The sequence below is a fragment of the Gordionus sp. m RMFG-2023 genome, chromosome 4, assembly GCF_954871325.1.
Source record: "Gordionus sp. m RMFG-2023 chromosome 4, tfGorSpeb1-WG-v2, whole genome shotgun sequence".
Taxonomy (NCBI): Eukaryota; Metazoa; Nematomorpha; class Gordioida; order Chordodea; family Parachordodidae; genus Gordionus; species Gordionus sp. m RMFG-2023.
In genome coordinates this window covers 31,126,898-31,149,058 of record NC_088778.1, presented here as the reverse complement: position 1 = coordinate 31,149,058, position 22,161 = coordinate 31,126,898, and the positions used below count along the sequence as shown (strand labels likewise).

The 22,161-nt window shown below is 28.7% G+C and overlaps 1 protein-coding gene across 1 annotated transcript; it reads right to left on the bottom strand.

The window, feature by feature from the left end:
• Positions 1-18,693: 18,693 nt before the first annotated feature.
• LOC135928826 (uncharacterized) lies at positions 18,694-22,084 on the bottom strand. Its single transcript, XM_065465290.1, has 5 exons — positions 21,743-22,084; positions 21,166-21,586; positions 20,672-20,995; positions 19,497-19,882; positions 18,694-18,873 (listed from the first exon to the last, which is right to left on the bottom strand). The coding sequence occupies exons 1-5, from the start codon at positions 22,082-22,084 to the stop codon at positions 18,694-18,696; spliced, it is 1,653 nt and encodes a 550-aa protein (XP_065321362.1).
• Between the last annotated feature and the right edge of the window lie 77 nt (positions 22,085-22,161).

Genomic DNA, 22,161 nt, shown 5'->3' with positions numbered 1-22,161 from the left:
AAATTGAGGTCAGAATTGATTGTTTCTTATGGAAAATACTGTATTCCACATAAATTGCTATTAAACATGATGTTTTTCTACTGAAATTAATTATGTCAAAAATATTTTGGTCATCACCACCTTGTAAAATGGCTAATTCTTAAATTATATCCCATACTTCATTGAATTCAGTACTAGTGTGATGCTCCTCTTGATATTGGGAACCCAATGAATAATCAACATTGTGATCATGCGTATTTATATTTTTTTTCCTTTTTAAACATATTCTTAATTTTTTTCTTTAGATTTTTTTAGAGTATTTGACAGTATTTGACCAGGTAAAATACTCCGCCTGCCAATTGAACTGTCAATTGACTGAATTTGACCAGACAATTGTATGACTTGCCAAACCTGATTTAATTTAATACTAAAGTGAAAATATGATGATATTATACTATGATATATATAGAAAAATAAAAAGAGATTTAAGTTGATAAATATTAATTAAATATTATTTATTATATTATTGAAAATTGAATATAAAAAATAAAATAATAATTTATTTAAATTAACATTTAGACGATAGTTGGAAATCCTGCTGAAGTTTTAAAAGGAGAAATAACTTATATAAATGGAAGAATACTAACCGCTATTGACAGTAATACTAATATAACTAGGAAACCAAGAAGTACAAAAACCCCTGAAACTTCCAAAACGAATAGAACGCTTAAAACTACCGGAACGCCCAGAACTACTAGAACGCCAAAAACTACTAGAACGCCCAAAACTACTAGAACTCCCAAAAAAACTAGGAAACATGAATCAACTACAACTCCTAAAATGTCTAGTACCTCCAAAACTCCTAAAACAACACTAAGACAAAGAACTACTGAAAGACAAAGAACTACTGAAAGCCAAAAAACCACTAAAAGCCAAAGAACCACTAATAGCCAAAGAACTACAGTAAGCCAACGAACTACTAAAAGCCAGAGAACTACGCAAAGTCAAGGAACTACTGAAAGCCAGAGAACTACCCAAAGCCAACGAACTACTCAAAGCCAACGAACTACGCAAAGCCAGAGAACTACTGAAAGCCAGAGAACTACACAAAGTCAACGAACTACTGAAAGCCAGAGAACTACACAAAGTCAACGAACTACTGAAAGTCAGAGAACTACCCAAAGTCAACGAACTACTGAAAGCCAAAGAACTACCCAAAGTCAACGAACTACTGAAAGCCAGAGAACTACCCAAAGCCAACGAACTACCCAAAGCCAACGAACTACCCAAAGCCAACGAACTACCCAAAGCCAACGAACTACTGAAAGTCAGAGAACTACGCAAAGTCAACGAACTACTGAGGGAACTACACAAAGACGAACCACTGAAAGACAGAGAACTACACAAAGCCAACGAACTACTGAAAACCAGAGAACTATACAAAGTCAACGAACTACTGAAAGCCAGAGAACCACTAATAGCCAAAGAACTACAGTAAGCCAACGAACTACTGAAAGCCAGAGAACTACGCAAAGTCAACGAACTACTGAAAGCCAGAGAACTATTCAAAGCCAACGAACTACTGAAAGTCAGAGAACTACTCAAATCCAACGAACTACGCAAAGCCAACGAACTACGCAAAGCCAGAGAACTACTGAAAGCCAGAGAACTACACAAAGTCAACGAACTACTGAAAGTCAGAGAACTACACAAAGTCAACGAACTACTGAAAGCCAGAGAACTACACAAAGCCAACGAACTATTGAGAGCCAGAGAACTACACATAGTCAACGAACTACTGAAAGCCAGAGAATTACCCAAAGTCAACGAACTACTGAAAGCCAGAGAACTACCCAAAGTCAACGAACTACTGAAAGCCAGAGAACTACACAAAGCCAAAGAACTACTGAAAGCCAGAGAACTACCCAAGGCCAGAGAACTACCCAAAGCCAGAGAACTACCCAAAGGCAGAGAACTACCCAAAGTCAACGAACTACTAAAAGCCAAAGAACAAGCCAACGCTACTGAAAGCCAGAGAACTACCCTGTTGTATTAGGATGATAAAAATTCATTATATTTTAAAGGATTATAATTAATTTATATATATTTACAAACCTGTTGTTAGCCATATATTTTGTTTATTTCTGTGGAAAAAGAAAATTACAGTGGCAACAAAGGAAAAAGATGTTTATTTTTGTTTTAAAAAAGAGAAATTTATGTATATACTATTACTTATTATTTTTATGGAAATTTATGAATAAAGAAATATTTGAGAAGAAAAGATTCATTATTTAATATTTAAAGAAGAAAGGAAGAAAGATCTATAATTAATATTTAAAAAGTGAAGAGGATAATTAATATTTAAAAAAGGAAAAAGGAGGAAAAAAAATATATATATAGATTTTTGGTATTTCGTTATTTCTTTCTAATAGAATTTTTGTATTTCGTTACTTTCATTTTAATGTGGTGCCGTATAGTTAATTTTTACATAGGGGTTTATGTGGACACAAGCATTTTTTATGGTAACATAAAATCTTATTCAATTAGGATTAATTTTTAGATTTTAGAAATAATAAATTAAATAAAAGGTTAAAGTGAGAAACGTTGAAAATTTTAAAAAAAAATTATTATAGGATGATTTAATTAATAACGTTGTATTTATTGTTTTAATAATTTTAATAATAATATATTTTATTATATTAATAATTAAGGAGATTAAAAAGAAAAGAATTAAATGGTATTTTTCAGAGGTAAAATCATGGAAAGAAAAATCAGATATATCAGATAAAATAAATAATTCTTTAAGTATTAAAACACAAAATAATGAAAATAATCTTTTACATTTAGTATTACAAGAGATACAAAATAAAAATAGAAATAATATAATGTAGGAAACTGATAAAATAATTAATCCGGTATTAACAGAAAATAATTTAACATTTAAGGAAGTAGATATATCGGGTCAAAATATTTTACATTCAATTCTTAAGGAATTGCAAGGTGATAAATCACATATAGGACAAACATTTTCGGACAATGGAAAATATAATCATATAGATAAATCTTTAGAGAAGAAGATAAGGTCAGGGGAGATTATAGATCGAGATAACACAACAAATATTTGACAATTAATTTTAATTGAGTTACGTAATAATAAGACAATTATGCAGGAGAAAAGTATAAAGGAGGTAAATAATAAGACACACTCGGTACAGGAGTTAGCACAAGGTATTAATTTTACATCAAATACTTTAAATATGATTGTAAAAGAATTAAAGACACAAAGGGACTTAATAAGGGATATGTCGCGTGATTTAAATAAGTTAATAAATAATTGTAGAATATGTGATCGTAGGGGTCATAAGGAACAGGATTGTTTTTATAATAAGAATAAAGTATTGGAGGGTATGAGATGTAATAAGTGTGGTTATAAGGGACATACCGAGGATAAATGTTATGTTAATGAAAAAAATATTTGTGAGGGTTTCCCAATTAGAAATTCTAAAAATTTTAAATCTGCAATTTGTAATAAAGGGAAATATACAATACATAAGAATTTAAACAAGATTAATGATGGAACGTCGTTGTTTTAAGTGCAGAGAAGAAGGACATTTAGCTATTAATTGCCTTAATTGACTATATGAATCTAGGAGGTATAAAGAGGTCGAGGGACCCAATAATCATATTAATAATAATAAATTATATCATTGTTTTAATAATAAATTATATAATATGTTTTATAATGAATTGAATATTTATAATCGTAGAGGGTATTATGTTTATGATAAATGTAAAGCAGTTAGGGAATATGGGAAGGATCAAGCGAGATACATGAGGGTAAATTACAAACACAATATGTATAGGGGTAACGAAGGTATCAGATGGTAAATTCAAACAGAATTAAATTAAATAAAAATTTAGTTGAAAATATAAATAGAAAAGAAAATTTTTTTAAATGGAAAAAATATAAAAGACCAAACAATTATAATAATATGTTAATAATGAGATGCAATAAGGAACACTCTTCATGTCCTCGGGTTAACATTAAAAAATATAATAAGGACATTGAGATGTTGTTCGATACGGGAGCTGTGATTTCCATCATGTCTTATAAAAGATATCGTGAAATTTGGCCTCAAAAATCCTCGAAGAAGGGAATATATACGTCAAACATTTTGATGGAACTGAGATCAAAATTTTGGTTAAATCCAGAGTTAGAGTAATAGTTGGTAATAGAAAGATATGTCTTAATTTATGGGTGGTTGAGAAAAAGGTTGAGACCATAATGGGTTGGGACTGGATCAATAAATTAGGTTCACAATGCAATTATTGGAAAGGGATAACATTTGTCCTATAAAAAATAATGAAATAAATAATGAATTCGATACAAATAATAGAGAGAATAAGGTAAGAGAAAATTTAGAACATATTATATTACAGTTTTTATTTAAACGTCAGATACATTTTATTTCATATATCATTATGATAGCATGTTTTACAGTATATATATTTCCAATTGATGAATATGTATATTAAAGAAACAATAAGAAAAAAAAATCATTTAACTTTAAGTTAGTAAAAAATCAAAATATAAAAAAGTTATTTTTAGTTATTAGAATCTAAAAATGATAAATAATATAAAAGTTGTTTTAATTTAATGGTGACTTAGATTATAATATAAAAAAAGAATTTTAACGTTTTAGAAAGTAACAGATTATTTAAAGTAATAAAAATAAGCTTAAAAATTTTAAGTAAAATAAAATAAATTATAATGAAGTTAAAATCAATAATACTAACTAAATGAAACCTTTTGTTTTTCTGGAAAGTGCCAACATATGTATATCATGTCAGCAAAATTTAAGACCTTCATACAAGTATTCTCTTTTAGAACACCTAAATTTCTGAATGCGTTGCTTTTTAGCATACATCAATACTATAAAATCAGAAATAAAAAATTTTTGTATATCCCATTTGTAAAAGCTAATAAAAAATTTATATCTTCAAATTCAATCCATTAGAATGCTAAAAAATACTTATAAAATACAAAATTATATTAAGGAAGCGGGTGGGGGGGGGGGGGGTAGATAGACAACTATGAAAAACATCCCTATAAACGCGCAGTAATTATATTTAAATACTTTAATTTATATTTTTTTTGTCTTAACAAAAGAAATTCTTTGGCCTCCAAAGCCTAGTTTATTATGATAGGACCAATTTTTTTAACTACTGAAAGCCAGAGAACTACCCAAAGCCAGAGAACTACCCAAAGCCAACGTACTATTGAAAGTTAAAGAACTACAGTCAACGAAAGCCAACGGACAACTGAAAGCCAACGGACAACTGAAAGCCAAAGAACTACTGAAAGGCAGAGAACTACACAAAGTCAACGAACTACTGAAAGCCATAGAACTACACTCAACCAAAGTCAAATAACCACTGAGAGCCAGAATACTACCCAAAGTCAACAAACCACTGAAAGCCAGAATACTACTCAGAGTCAAAAATTTACTCAAAGTCAGCAAACTACTCAAAGCCAAGGAACTACTGCAAGTCGAAGAACAACCGGAAACCGTCCTACTACCATAACCACTGTAAGCCAGAAAACTACGGGAATTAAAAGTACTTCTGAAAGCCAAGTGACTACCAAAATCGACTAGTTTATTTTATTTTTACCTTTTGTAGATAGTAATGGTATTGTAATCCTATAAAACCGGAAGTTACATAACAAAGAACACAAGAAACTAGAACCATATAAATATTTATCATAATAATTTTAAAATTTTCACAAAAACTTAATTCATATTAACTTACTAAAATATAATATATTTTCTTAAAATCTTAAACTTTTAATATATCTTATAATAATATTATATTATCCCATTAATTACAATAATTATTAAAAATATATTATTATTTAGGCCAATAAAGTCTTATTATAACCATTTTTTCATAAATTTTAAACCATTTATAATTCATTAGATATTAAAATAAAATTTTCTAACCAAAATATGTTATATAAAAAAATATTTAAAGAAATTATATTATTATATATACTCTTTCATCTAGAAATTTCAATAAATCAACTTTACACTTTCTGGCTTGTAAAGATAACCTAAATCAGATATATTTTTATATTAACAATTTTATATCCAATTACCTAATTATTACAAATGTTAGATATTAATATTGTATTTTCTTATTTTTATACTATTTCAATATAATATCATATGAGCACATAGAGATTTTTTTATGTAATGGGGTATTCCTTAGGGACATCTATTAAGTGGACTTATTTAAGAAGTTTTACCTATTATTATATTTGATGATAATTATTTAGTTTAGCGTACTTAAACATTAACAACACATATTTAACAACGTATCATGTAATCAAATATGATTATAATAATGATATTTTTATTTAGATTTTGTTCAATTGTATTATTTCAAGATATAATCGTTGTTAATTTCGAGATTTGAATTGTTTAAATTTGTGGTGAAAGGTACACTGTTTCAGCAAAAAAAAATAATAAGAAGGGGCAGATTATATGGGCAAGACTAGAGGCGAAAAATTTTTTGAGGGAAATTTTTAATATATTTTTTTAAAATAATTTAATATCGAAAAATATATTATATAAAAAAGGCAATTATAAAAGTTACATAAAAATTGAAATATATTTGCGTAAAAAATTAGGCAATTAGAATGCATTTCATAATTATAAAAAATTTGGCAATTAGAATGCATTTCATAATTATAAAAAATAATTTTATTATAATCTTGGAGTAATGGAACTCCATTAGCATGGGATTATACTCGCATCAACCGATTCGCTCCCTCGTTTAGTAACAACTCATTGGTGCGAGCGGAAAACTCTAAAATTAATAAATACACTTCCCTAACTAACTGCAATCTCATACCTATAGTATCCGACACAACCGGTTTTTTGGCAATCATGCCCTAACCTTCTTCAAATCCCTTGGAAAAAAAAATTCGTGACATCACTGGTTTCCCACAGGAAGGGGCTTCTATCTCAGACAGCGCATTTCTATTAATATATGCAGATCTGACTGCATTGCCATCCACGGCTCCCTTTTTTGACCTCCACCCAACATACAATTTATTATACTAATTTTTTTTTATTATACAGATTTTATATAGATTTTATTTTACAAATAGTTTGCATGATATTTTTAATATATATTTTTAAATTACGTAAAGTTCAATTTGAATATAATACTTAAATCGATTTTAAAAAATGGTGAAAAATAACTACAATATTCACCATATCGAATCTTATCTTTTTCAATATTTTTTAGTAATAACCGTTTCTTTGATTGATTATATTCAAATTCTAATAATATTTTGCTAATTGTATATCTTAATGGAATTTTATAGGCTGACATTCATTTTAAAAAAAATTGATATAATATTTATTTCCTACTAATTGAAAAGGACTATGACATAAAAATGTCAAATTATGTTAGATTTTGTTGCGTTACAGTGTCATGTCCTTATACAATTAAAATGATTGGCATTTTTCTTATAATTATTTAAATTAGTTTAGGATATTATTCTATTAAATACTAAAATTTGATATACATACATAGAATATCCTCATCAATAGGCTAACAACAGAAGACGGGTAAAGCAAAAGCCAATAACCTAGAATTTCAGTATAACTTTATTAATTTAAGGGTGGGAGGTTGGCTGATTTTAAGTTTAAATTCTTTAGTGTAAGTCTTAAATGATACTACCGATATTGAGAGATTTATTTTAAAAAAATTTTTAATATATATTATTTAACTTCTGGTAAAATAAGATGTTCAATTTTAATATTATAGTTCGATTAATATGGTTTTTAATCTTGATATTCAATTTTTGTATCAACCACTTGCACTGGAAAACTGAACCACCCAATTTCTCAAGCAGTTTTGAAAATTTTTTTAAAAAACTTATCCTTTATGCTTTTGGAGTCACACTCAATGGTTACAAAGGACTCACGAGAAAAATAAAATTTATTTTAAAATATATGATTATAGTAAATTAAATCATAAATCATTAATTTTTGAAATAAAATATTATATTTTATAAAGTATAATCATAATTTTAATAATATTATATTTATATTAAGGAAAAAATGTGGAAAATTTCCCGAGAAAATATTAAAATTTGCGGGGAAATTTCTAGTTATTTCCCGGAAAATTTCTCTGCCTTTACATCTCTAGGTGATAGCCATGCTCACATTTGAAAGTGCTACACAGAATTTTTGTCAATACCAGGGAGGAATTTATTATAAGTATCATTAATATATTTCTTCCTCCCATTTTACGAGATATACATCGAGTTTTGGTCGAAAACAAAGTCGTCCAGGTTTAAAAAATTTAAGAATAAAATATGTTAATAATATTAAAATTATGAATGTTAAATAATTTGCAAACTCCAGACCTAGAATGATGAATAACAAAGAAGACCAAAAATTTTATTCGCTTTAATTTGAGAACCATGTCAGTATATTATTAACTCCATTCGCCCAGATCAGTTTACCCTAAAACATTCAATCATATTTAATATTTCCATCGATAAATCTTTTACATAGAACCCATGTTTAAAATGATAGAAAGTCAGGATATCCCTAAAGATGTAGTGATGAGTAAAAATTATAATATTATATCAGTCGATCTTTATATTGGCTTTCATGAAATACCAATTTAAAATTTTTTTAGTTTCTACATTCCACAATGAATAATATTTATAATTATCCATATAATCTAATGACCCTTTTCAAAATAATAATAAGTTATTTTGTAATTTAAAAATACTTGATAAAAGTTTTAATCAAAGAAACTTATAATCCCACCGCATTGACCCTGAAGGCATGGAGTGATGAGCATCAATATAAGCAATAGATCTCCTTTACAGCTTTAATTTGATACTAATTTCAATATAATATATTAGGCTGTTTACCCCCCCCCCCCATCCAACCCTAACAATGCTCACTGAAGAGATGAGCTTTAATGAAAATTGATCTTTGTATTAGTTTCATTTGATACTCATGTTGATGTGTAATATATATATATTGAATAGTTCCTTATTGCCATTGAGTTTTGAGTATCAATGTAATCGATTTATCTTTTGATTAGCTTTCCTTTGATATCCATGTTGACAATATATCACATTAAAAACAATTCAAATGATTAATTTTAATTTGATAAAATACTTTAATTAAAAAAAATAAATCATTTATTTATAAAACGTAAAAACGAAAATTATATATTTCTAAAATTTTCTTCGATAAAATGATACTTATAATTTCGTACAGAATTAAACTAACATGCTTAATTTCTCAGAATTAAAAAAAAAATTAAAGCTACGGATTTATACTAAATTTCTCAGATTTTTTTTAAAGACGAATTCGCAAAGTAAAAATTTTGATTTTCTTGGAATCTTTTCATTAAATTTCTCAGAAAAAAATACTAAATCACTCAGGAATTTTAAGTATCTTATTTTCATATTAAAAGTTAATGAAAAGAATTGTGAGACTATTATTAATCTATGCTTTTGCTGGGTTTTATAAAATCTATGCCCTCAGGTTTAAGTGATGGGTTTGGAAGGGGGATACAACTTTTTAACATAATATCTTGACATGGGTAATAAATGAAAGCTAATAAATAAAAGGATAAATGTATTAGATTAGGTAGGGCGTTGAGTGGCCCGAAATCGCCAATTTTTACCGAATTATGCGGTTCAGGCTAAGACCTAATACCAAGCTGGTGAACCACGTTTGCGATTAGCTTAGGGCTTTGCAATAAATTAAACACTTAATAATTTGATTTAAAAACTGTGTATTCAATTATTAGAAAACTGCAAAACTAACTTTTAAGACTGATTTCAATTATTCTACTGGGCAATATGATATCCTATATATAAAAGATACTTCAAAAAAGGAATATAAAATTTTTTTAAAAATAACTACAAAAATACTACCAGTCGAGGGCACTCCTGTTTCTAGATGAGATGAGCTACAATCTTTAAAGTTATTTATCGTTTCAGATCCAAGATACCAGTGTCATTTGAATCAATGGTTTTAGAATGTAATCAGTTAAAAAATATTTATTTCATTTATAATTTTCGTTTGAATAATGCAATCGGAAAAGGAGCTGCTGGAGCCATAAACTGATATATAATCCTAAACAAATTTTTTGTTTTCCTTAAAATCACATAATAATAACGTGGTCTAGTTTTCAGTGAGATGAGTCCTAATTAGTTCCAACAGAATAGATTTAAAAAAAATACTTTATTGAGAATCTTATAAAGTTATAATTGTGGCATATCGGACATTTTATACTTAACCGAATTTTCATGGAGTGAATAGTAGCCAATGGATTTGAGAGAAACTTTACACAAATTAAGGGAAGGTTTTTATTTTATATAACAACGAATATTTTTTTTTAGTTGAAACTTAATTTTTGTTTAAAAAAGGTATAGGAAATGTAATTTAATTTTTGATACCGTATGATAAAAAAAAAATATCGCTAATCTCTTATAAATAAACTAACATCTCTGTTGCTGATGCTAAGCAACTTCAAAATAAATCTAGCATGAAACTATTTGTTCCTCTACCCCAAATTTATAAGGTTAAAGATCGCACAATAAACAAAACGCATATTTTTGGGTTTTATTAATCTTAAATATTTTTATGTGCAAAAAAATGGAAATCTCCCAAGATAATTTTAGAGAAAAAAAAATAATGGTCAAAAAAGACTGCAAAAATGTTAACATGAAGTTGATTCGAAAATGATGTAATATTTATAGATTTCGGAGATTATAAATATATAATACTATATTTTATTATTTCTATTGTTTTCGCCCATCTTTTTTGATATTACTACTGTAATTATAATAAAAGACATGTAACGTTAATTATTTTGTGGTAATACAGTAATGTTTATTGGTTTTTACTTTCGTAATTAGGGTGGCTAAATTTTTGATATATAGTTTAGATTAGGCTCATGTTCCAGGAATAAAGCATTTCTGTAGATAACAGATATTAGGGTATCCATAAATAGTTTTAAATATTTTTTAATCCTATTTTATATGACATTAAATATAAAGTTGATAAAATATTTTTATTTGCAATAAAATCATGGTCATAACGAATGATTAATATATCATCTAATATATCTTCGTCCAATAATCTTGTTGTGTCTGGTAATAATTGTATTTTAATACTGCCTCAAAACATTTGAACTCATATTTTATAATAATTTATCAATCTATTTTTCAAATAAAGAAATACACAAAGGTTTGCGACAAAGTTATCTAAAATTCACATCATGTGTAGGGGAAATGTGCCATAATTGCCCATGTTTGAAGACTGGCCACCACCCTTTGACTTTTTATCTATTGGATCGATTTCTCTCAAATGGTCAAGATGTGTATATTTATGATATATACCTTACCTAAGTTCATTTATTGAATAGAGCAATCCAATAAAAAAAAATTTTAAATAAACTGTTTTTAGTACCACTTTCTGGAAAAATCACGTTACACATTTTTTTGTTTGATGAAATTAGATTACTGATATTTTATATAAATATTATCCTTAGGCATTAGAATTCATTATTCACATAAAAAATTGAACTTTAAAAAGTTTTATTTAATAGACATATTGTTGATTAATTTGAATATTTATTTATTATATCATTTGAATATCTCGTTTTGTTTTTATAAAATAACTAATTGAGTATTAATGTTACATATTGTGTTTATTCAAATTTTTTGATTATTAACTTAAATGTTTTGATTGAAATGTTTTAGTATATATACAGCCGATTATTATACATTATTATTATTATTTTATATTTTTAAAGTAATTAATAAAATTCAAATTTATATTACTGAAAACAAACTTGCTTAACCATTACTTAAAATGGTACCCCAGTTAGGGTGGTACGTTTTTCGTTTTTCTTTCTCTTTAAAAAAAATAAAATAAAGTTAAATAATAAAAGTTTTAAAAAAAAAATTAAATTACCTTGATTTCTTTTGTAAAAATAAAAAGAAAATTCGTCGTTCGATATTGGAGATGATAAAAGGACATATAAAATTTTTTTGACTTTTCTTTTCGATAGTCAAAACTTTATCCAAATTTACAAAATTATACAAGGTAAAAAAAAAAAAAAAGAGAAAATAAAATATATATATATTTAAATAAAAAGAGTAATATGATAAATAAAATAGTTTTTTTTCATCGGAATCTTTGCATTTTTACGTTATGATGTTTTGTTTTAAAGCTTATAATATACCTCAGTGCATTATTGTCGATAAAATGTTGAAGGAAATGGGAGTATGTAATGAATTCTCTTATGTCCGTGATAATAGAATGAATGAAATTGTCTTTTATTTTTAGTCCTTACGAAAATAATTGATGCCTATATGTCTCTAAATGGGAAGCCATATGTTTTTGATGAAAATGATTTCATTTTTATATCTTGTGAAATTACGGAATATTAAAATTTAAATATTAAAATATAAATATCTTTACGTTATTAAATATAAATTTACGCGATGTTTAACCTATAAATATCAATAAAATTTTTTTAATTTTCCTTCTAAAACTTAGTGGACTAAATCCTCTTTACGAATTAGAATGAAATTTTTCACAGACAAATTATATTGAAACTTAATGGACTAAATCCTCCTTACGAATTTGAATTAGAATTTTTATAGATTAACTATTGAAACTTAGTGGACCATATTCTCTTGATTAAAATTAAAATTTTTAGATAACTTAAATTTGATTTTAATGGACTACAATGTTTTGTTTTTACGATTTTAAATATTGAAAGTTTACTTTACTCAAATAAAATTTTATCATGGACGAAAAATTAACTCTTACACACACTCATTATGTTCCTAAGTTTCCCAAATTATCAGGAAAATTATCTGAGACTTATCTTAACTTAATAGAAACATACTTTGAAGGACATATTGAGTCAGACTCATCTAAAGTTAGGACACTACTATGTAGCTTACCAATTGAAATTGTAGACCAAGTTACGTCGATATGCTCTAAAGCACAGTTAAAAGACTTTAATATTGTTTTTGGTAAATTGAATTCCAAGTGAGGACATAAATGTTAATATAAAAAACTTTAACTTAGCGGTACAGGGTGCCGATGAGTCCTTCCATACTTTTTATTTTAGGATTTCAAAACTTCATAAAAAATGCGATTTTGATAACGATACGAGAATGATTGAGAAATTAATAACTTGTTCTTTAAATGATAATATCAGAAGGAAGTTAAATAAACATAAGCACGAAGGCTTAGATAAGATGATGAAATTAGGAGTTGAGCAGCAATGTTAAGCCGGAGATTAGCGATACAAATTATATAGATAAAAACAAAAATTTTATAGAAAATGATTCTAAAACTTTCAATAGTAAGGGGAATCATAATAATTTTAGGCTAAGTGATATAAATAGCAGAAACTACCAAAACAGTAATTTCCAAAATAACGAGGTTCACTCTAGAAACTTTAATCAATCTTCAAACAACTACAATAACAATTTTGGTAGGAACAACGCTCGGCAAGATTTTAACTATAATTCAAACAATTACGGTAGGAACAACACTCGGCATGATTACAATAACAATTCAAACAATTATGGTAGAGGTACTTGGCAAAACAATAATTATAATGGGAGAAACAATTCCTGGTCTTACAACAATCAAAGAAATCAGAGTCAATATAATAATCGATATAGTTATCAATACCAATCCTACAATAACAACAATAATGGAGAAAATAATACGTGGAAAAATTATAATCAAAATATTAATCAAAGAAAACAATTACAATATAATGACGTGAATCAAAGTAACATAAATTGTAACATGAACATTGAAGAGATTGTTGAAGAAAAAAATAACCCTACACAAAATAATAATGGTAGTGATTTTACTGTCAACAATTTAACTGAGTTTAAACTTAATGATAATGCGTTCATGATTACTTTAAAAGTAAATGATGCTGCTGTTACTATGCAGGTTGATACGGGATCCAAGTTCACGATTATACCTCATGATATGGCTAAACAAATAGGTATTAAAGATCTTAAAAAGTCCACTCTACAACTCACAGCATATGATGGAAACTTAATCAAAATTATTGGCGTCACTCAAGTTAAAGTAACCTACGAAGGTATCACCAAACACTTGAAAACCGTGGTCGTTAAATCTAATAAAAACGTTATTGGGACGTATGTGGATTAATGCCTTTAGTAATATTTTGAACAAATTTATAGCAAACCTTGATACCAACTATGAAGAGAAATTAATAATAGATTGCGAATCAAAACTGAGTAAAAAACCGATCAACAAAGGGAATGTCAGATATATCTACGTAATGACGCCAAACCGAAAATCATACCACCTAGACGGTTACCAAATTCAAAGATAGACGCTGTTACTAGAGAACTTACGAGATGGATTGTAGATAAAGTCATTGAGCCGGTAACAGATGTCCGATGGGCAAGTCCGATAACCACTGTCTACAAGGATAATGGGAGCGTTAGGGTTTGCGCCGACTTCAAAGACATTGTCAATCCAGCCCTTGAGGACTTCAGATACCCACTTCCAAGAATAAACTATCTTATCGCTAAGCTCAAGGAAGGGAAGAAGTTCACCAAGATAGATTTTAAGGATGCGTTCCTACAAATTCCCATCGACGAAACCTGCAGAGACATATTAACTATATCTACACAGGGGGTACTACCGGTTGACCAGACTTCCTTTTGGGTTAAAGACTTCATCTGCGATTTTCAACAAATTATGGATCAAATTTTCGGTGACATGAAAGATGTCGTATTTTATATTGATGATCTACTAATAACGGGAAGTAGTGACGAAGTTTATTTCAACAACATAAAGAAGATTTTTGAAAGAATACTATCTCATGGCTTAGTGCCTAATTTTGCAAAAAGCTTATTTTTCAAAAAAAGTCTAAGGTTCTTAGGACACGACACGCCAAGGGGATCCACGCCAACCATGACAAGATCGAGGCGATCGTTAAAATGCCGGAACCTAAATCAGCCGCGGAATTGTTAACGTTTCTAGGTATGGCCGGGTACTACAGAAAATTTTTGAACAACTTCGCTAAAATAGCTGATCCTTTATACAAGATTGTTAACAAAGAAAAATGTGAGTGGAATTTGGAACACTCCAAAAGTTTTGATGATCTAAAGACATTGATTAGTCTCCCTCCAGCTTTGACGTACTTTAATCCTGAACTACCTATCGGAATTGCGACTGATGCATCTAAAAGAGGTTTAGGAGCTGTTTTGTTTCACACCGAAAAAGATGGCAAAGAAAAGCCAATAGCTTTTGCCTCGAGAACGAGCAAAGTCCGAGATAAATTATACTAACATTGAGCGTGAAGCTCTGGCCATTATGTTTGCTATCAAGAGATTTCAAGAATACTTGATAGGGACTAAGTTCACTATTGTAACGGATCACAAGCCGCTAATCCATATTTTCATCAAAGGGCTCAAAGATAATAGCACCATGTCGTTAAGGTTACAGAAGTGGAGTATAATTTTGGGGGGTTACGACTTTAACATCAGATATAAAGCTGGTAAATACAATGTTGTTCCTGATTGCCTCTCAAGACTACCACAAGTAATTGATGATGACGTTATTGATGATATCGCGATTATAAATGACTTTGGCGATATACCTCTTAGTTTTGACCGAATACGTGATGAAACGTCCAAAGATTTTGAATTATCTCAAGTTATTAATGATATAAGAAATAATGTGCCTATTAAAAACAAAATTTATCAAAATATTGAATATGAACTTAGCATCATTAAAGATTGTCTGTACAAAAGCGACAAAATAATAATTCCATCAAGTCTCAGAAAGAACATACTGAAGGCGTTACACGAAGGTCATTTGGGAGCAGGTAAAATTAAATCCTTAGCCAAAGATCGTATGTGGTGGTCTGGTATGGTCAATGACATTGATTTGGAAGTCAAAAGTTGCGATGATTGTAATATTTATCATGACAATCCAAAGAAAATACAAAATCCATGGGTAGCAGCAACTAAACCATTTGAAAGGATACACATAGATTATGCGGGTCCATTTTTTACAAAGAATTGGTGATAATCGTTGATGCTTACAGTAAATTTCCAGTTATAGTTCCGGTAAAGAGTATTACGACTGAATTCACGTTAAAAGAAATTTATAAAACTATTTCACTATTTGGAATACCTGAAACCATTGTTACAGATAATGGTACCAATTTCACGAGCAAAGATTTTGAAAAATTTTGCAGCAATTATGGTATAAAACATGTACTAACGTCGGCCTACCATCAGCAATCTAATGGACAAGCTGAACGTATGGTGAGAACATTTAAAGCTCACATGAAAAGAAATATAAAAATTGACTTAGAAACTGCACTGGACAGATTTTTGTTCAACTATAGAAACACGCCGAATGACACTACGGGAATTACACCGTCCAAGAGAATGTTTAACCGCGACATTAGAATAAAGTGGGATTTATTAAAACCTTTGGAGGATAAAGTTGATGAAATCAACAAATCGTTACCACAAAATCGAACTTTTAATATAGGAGACTATGTTTGGTATAAGAAACAGGGTGACGATACGTGGTGCAAAGGCAGCATGAAGCTTAAAGAGAGTAACACCATGTTCCAAGTTTATACTGATAAAGGGATAGTAAGAAGGCATCTTGATCAGTTAAGGAAAAGAGAATGTTACAACAGTTTAAAATATTATGAAATTGACCCTAAGAATTCCTCTAAGGGGGGAAGTGTGGACACGAAGAATGAGATTAAGATACCAATTACTAGACCAATAAGAATTAAAAATAAACCTGATTACTTAAAAGATTACGTGCTTAAGATTTAAAAATATAAAACGCAAAAAAATATAAAACGCTAAAAAATATAAAACGCTAAAAGTATAAAACGCTATGATTAACTTAACACCTAAAAAATAATATAATAATCATTATGATTTATCATTCCTTATTCTGGATTAAAATTTTATTCCTTATTCCATAAATTATCATTCCTTATTACATATTTTATTATTCCGAAATTCAAAATTTTATTCGTGCATATTATTCATATATTTGATTTGATCAACTATTCCAAATTATATATTCCGATTTATTCCAAATTCCAATATTCGACTGGATTAATTATGAAACATGATAATAACAATTTTGGGAAATTTGATAATAATAATGACTGAGTTTAACAAGCAAGCTATGTGACAGATTCACGATTCCTAAGGACAACTTACGATAAGGATATCAAGCTTATGATTTTATAAAACCTACTCGATTGATTCAAGCCTACGAAAACGTATGGACTCACGCAACTCTAATAAACGATTTTATCAAACCTACGTGATATAATCAAGCCTACGAGAACATTTGAGACTTATGCGCTAACCAAGAAGAAACCGAGTACAATCGAAACGGGAAAAACTTCTGGGACAACAAGCTCTCGATGACTGCTGAGAAGAAGCTTTGTTCTTTGTAGAAGAGGGGGAGATTAATTTGAATATTTATTTATTATATCATTTGAATATCTCGTTTTGTTTTTATAAAATAACTAATTGAGTATTAATGTTACATATTGTGTTTATTCAAATTTATTGAGTATTAACTTAAATGTTTTGATTGAAATGTTTTAGTATATATACAGCCGATTATTATACATTATTATTATTATTTTATATTTTTAAATAGTTAATAAAATTCAAATTTATATTACTGAAAACAAACTTGCTTAACCATTACTTAAAACATATAAAGGCGCTTAATAATAATAGAAAGGAGAGTATTGTCTGGCTATGTATTGATTGGCCACAATTCTCACATTCACATATTCATATTGAAATGAAAAGTTCATGCAAAACAACATTTGATTAAATTTAACATGATGAACAAACTTAAGAATGTTTAGCAAAAAAATAATTAAGATATTAATTTATAATATTATCATTAAATAGATAATGATAAATTGAGATATTAATACCAATTAAATTAGTGTATGATTAATTTTTTTTTTATAACTAAAAAATTTAGATATATTAACATAGGTCTTTTACAAGTATTTCATATTGATTATTTCATATTCATAATTGTACCAATATGGGATTGATATTTATATTGCTGAGGCTAGTGGGAGAGACTGAACATAATGCAATATATATAAATTATTGAATTTGGTAATCTTACTGAATACCCAAAAATGATTCTCTTTTATTTCAAATCTTTTTATTTTATTCCACTTTTAATATACCAAAAAAATTATAATTTCGTAAAAATTCATAATAAAAGTAAGTAATCAAAAATTATATATTTCTTTTTCAACTATAATCTAAAATATTCATATTCATAGACATTTTTAAAATAATTATATTTATTTGCATACGATGAAAGTTCATTTATATAAATTTGAATACCACCCAATTAAGAAGGGCTCAACTAAATATATATTTGCATACAACACCTCCACCCTTTAAGATTATCTTTCCAAGGCTTCCTTCGTTAGTGCCCCACCTTCTCGCACTTCCAACTCTGAACCGTTCATTGAAGACGTTGTTGTCGTCGGACAAAACCTTAATTTATGCATTCCCCCGCATGCCCAACATGCGAATCGACTCTTCCGAACCTAATATGGCTCCACTCGTTCTATCCTTTGTCTTCTGGGTGTTTCCTGTAGTAACTCCCCGTATCTTTGTTGCGCTTCTACCCTTGCTGCTTCGATCCATCTGTTGGATTCGGCCGATCCATCTGCTTCCCTGATTTCCATCTTGATAATCTTGTTTCTTACTCGGACATATGATGCCATCTATAAAATTTCTATAAAAATATATATCTTTCCTAATCTTCTAATAATCTACTATTCACCTTATAATTTCTTCACCGTTTAAACCCTCATAATTAGGTCTATCATTAAATTTATTTCCTCGAGAATGATTATTCTCCTCATTGATCTCTTGAAATTATGATTCTTCTAATTATGTCTATCATCAATTTTCTTTCATCTAACGATATGATTCTCAAATTAGGTCTATCATCAATTTATCTTCTTTTACTTGTATCCCCTGATAAATTATGATTCTCATCATTATGTCTATCATCAATATGATTCTCCTAATTATGTCTATCCTCAATTTATCTCTTTAACAATTGATTCTCATAATTAAGTATATCATCAATATGATTCTCATAATAATGTCTATCATCAATTTATTTCTTTTAATTGTATCCCCTGATAAATTATGATTCTCATCATTTTGTCTATCATCAATATGATTCTCATAATTATGTCCATCCTCAATTTATCTCTTTAACAATTGATTCTCATAATTAAGTATATCATCAATATGATTCTCATAATAATGTCTCATCAATTTATTTCTTCTAATTATCTCCCATATCTTTTACTTGCCCTAAGCTTCTCAGTCTTACTTGTTTTACGTGTCTAGTAAAAGTGCCTTCTTGCCCTTCAATCTCTACTTCTACTTTCTTTTTTCCTATATTCTTACTTATTATACCCTTCCCCCATTTAACTGGACCCTCAAACAGTAGAATCCATACTAGACTTCCAACTTTAAATTTATCATCATATGTATCCTCCTTTTGCGTTATTCTTTCTTTAAAATCTAATTCCGTTCTTGTCTTTCTACCTAAAAACATTTCTGATGGTGAATTTCCTTTGCTTGTTTTAGTATTGTTATATGCTAATAATAACAACCACCATTTTCCCTCTCCATATTTTTCTTTTTTTAGCCAGCTTTTAACAATAGCTACCATTCTCTCGACCTGCCCATTTCTCGGGTAATGTGGTGGCGATACTAAATGTTTAATATTCCACTTATCACAAAATTGATTAAAAACTCTACCTTTAAATGCTGGGCCTCCACCCAAAACTAAAGTTTCCATTAATCCATATTTACCTGCAAAATCTTTTATTTTAGTCAACGCTATCTTCGTCGTTAAACCCGAAACCTGTTGACAATCTATCCATTTCTATCCAGCATGTACCATAATAAAATATCTTCTTTTTTCATATTCTAAAAAATCTACATGTATTCTTTTATATGGAGTGTCCGTTTCTGGCCATTTATCTGCTTTATTCCTTGGTGGTACATTAGCCCACATGTTACATGTCTCGCAGCTTCTAGCTAATTCTTCAATTTCACTATTCATCTTAGGCCACCAAATATATTCTCTTGCTTTATTCTTCATTCTTTCTATGCCTGATGTCCTGAATGTAATACGGCTAATGTATCTTTTCTTAACTTAATCGGTATCACTAATCGATATCCTCTCAATAAACAATTGTTTTCTATATTTAATTCATTCCTTATATTTTTAAAAGTTTTGTCTTCTAACTTTCCATTCTGCCTTTCCTTTCAAACAAGTTCTAATTCTTATTAATTCTTCATCTTTTTGGGATATTTCCTCTATATTTTCAAACGTTATCGGTTCTTCTCTTGTATCTATCTTCAAAGCTCTTATAACTTAACTATTTAATATTTCCTCCTCTTCTATATATTCTAAACTATTGATTACTGTATCCTTGTTTGTACTGTCTTTTTTAAACAATCTCGATAATATGTCTGGTAAACAATTTTGTTTACCTGCTCTGAATCTTATTTCAAAATCGAAATTACCAACTAAAATTAACCATCTCTGTAGTCTTGGTGACATCATAAGTTCTTTATTTTCTTTTTTGAATAAATCTACCAACAGCTTATGATCCGTATATAAAATAAACCTTCTTCCTATCAGATATTCTTTGCACTTCTCTAGCCCGAATTTCACAGCCAGAGCCTCTCTCTCGATCCTGGAGTAATTTTTCTCAGTGCTACTAAACCGTCTCGATAAAAATAAAATCGGTTTCTCAACCCTATCAGTCATCTGTAATAAAACTCCTCCTATACCTTTATTAGATGCATCAACCGCTAATATAATATCCAATTTCTCATTAAAACAATTTAAAATCGGTTTCTCTACCATCTTAATCTTCAATGTTTCGAAACTTTTCTCCTGTGTTTCTCCCCATTCAAACTTTTTATTTTTCTTTAATAAATCATACAACGGTGAGGCGATTTCTGCAAAATCTTTAACAAACCGATGATAATAATTCGTTGTTCCAAAAACGCCTGTACTTCCGTTTTATTATTTGGGGCTCTCATATTCATTATCTTATCTATATTCTTTGCAATTGGCGTAATTTCATCTCCCATTATAATATGTCCTAAATACTTTATATTTCTTGTTCCAAAAACACTTTTATTAATATTGGCTTTTAAACCATTTTCTAATATAATATCTAACACTTTAACTAACCTAGCATTGTGTTCTTCTTCTCTTCTACCAGATATCAAAACATCGTCTAAATAATACATTATTCCCTTTATTCCTTGAAATAATGCCGCCATCGTTCTTTGAAATATTGGAGCTGATACTTTCAAACCAAATGGTAAACGACAAAAAGCAAATAATCCTCTATGAGTTGTAATCGTTAATATCTTACTTGTTCTCTCACTTACCTTTATTTGTAAGTAAGCATTCGAAAAAATCTATTTTTGAAAAAATTGTTGCTCCTCTTAAATTAGCCAGCAACTGTTCTATTCTAGGTAATGGATATCTTTCGTTTATTACCCACGGGTTAACTGGTACTCTATAGTCTATACACAGTCTTAAACTGTTGTCGGTTTTCTTATAGGAACTAACGGTGTTGCCCATACACTATGCACTATTGGTTTTATAATTCCTTCTTTTAACCATTTGTCTAATTCCTTATTTATATCTTCTATCCACGAAAACGGCAATCTTCTTGTGCTGCAATATTTAGGTCGATAACCTTGTTCTAATCGTATATCTACTTCAAAATCTCTAAGAGTCCCTAATTCTTCTTTAAAGACTTCCTTATATCTATTCAAAATGATCTTTATTTCTTTGTTAAAATTGTCCTCAACAACATTCAGTTCTACCCTTTTATTAATTCCTTGTTGTTTATCTTCGACTGTATTTACCTCTATTGTCATTATATCTCTTATTTTCTTCTAAGTTACTTCTATATCTAATTAAAAATTCTGGTGTTCGATTTTTGAGTTCATCGAGA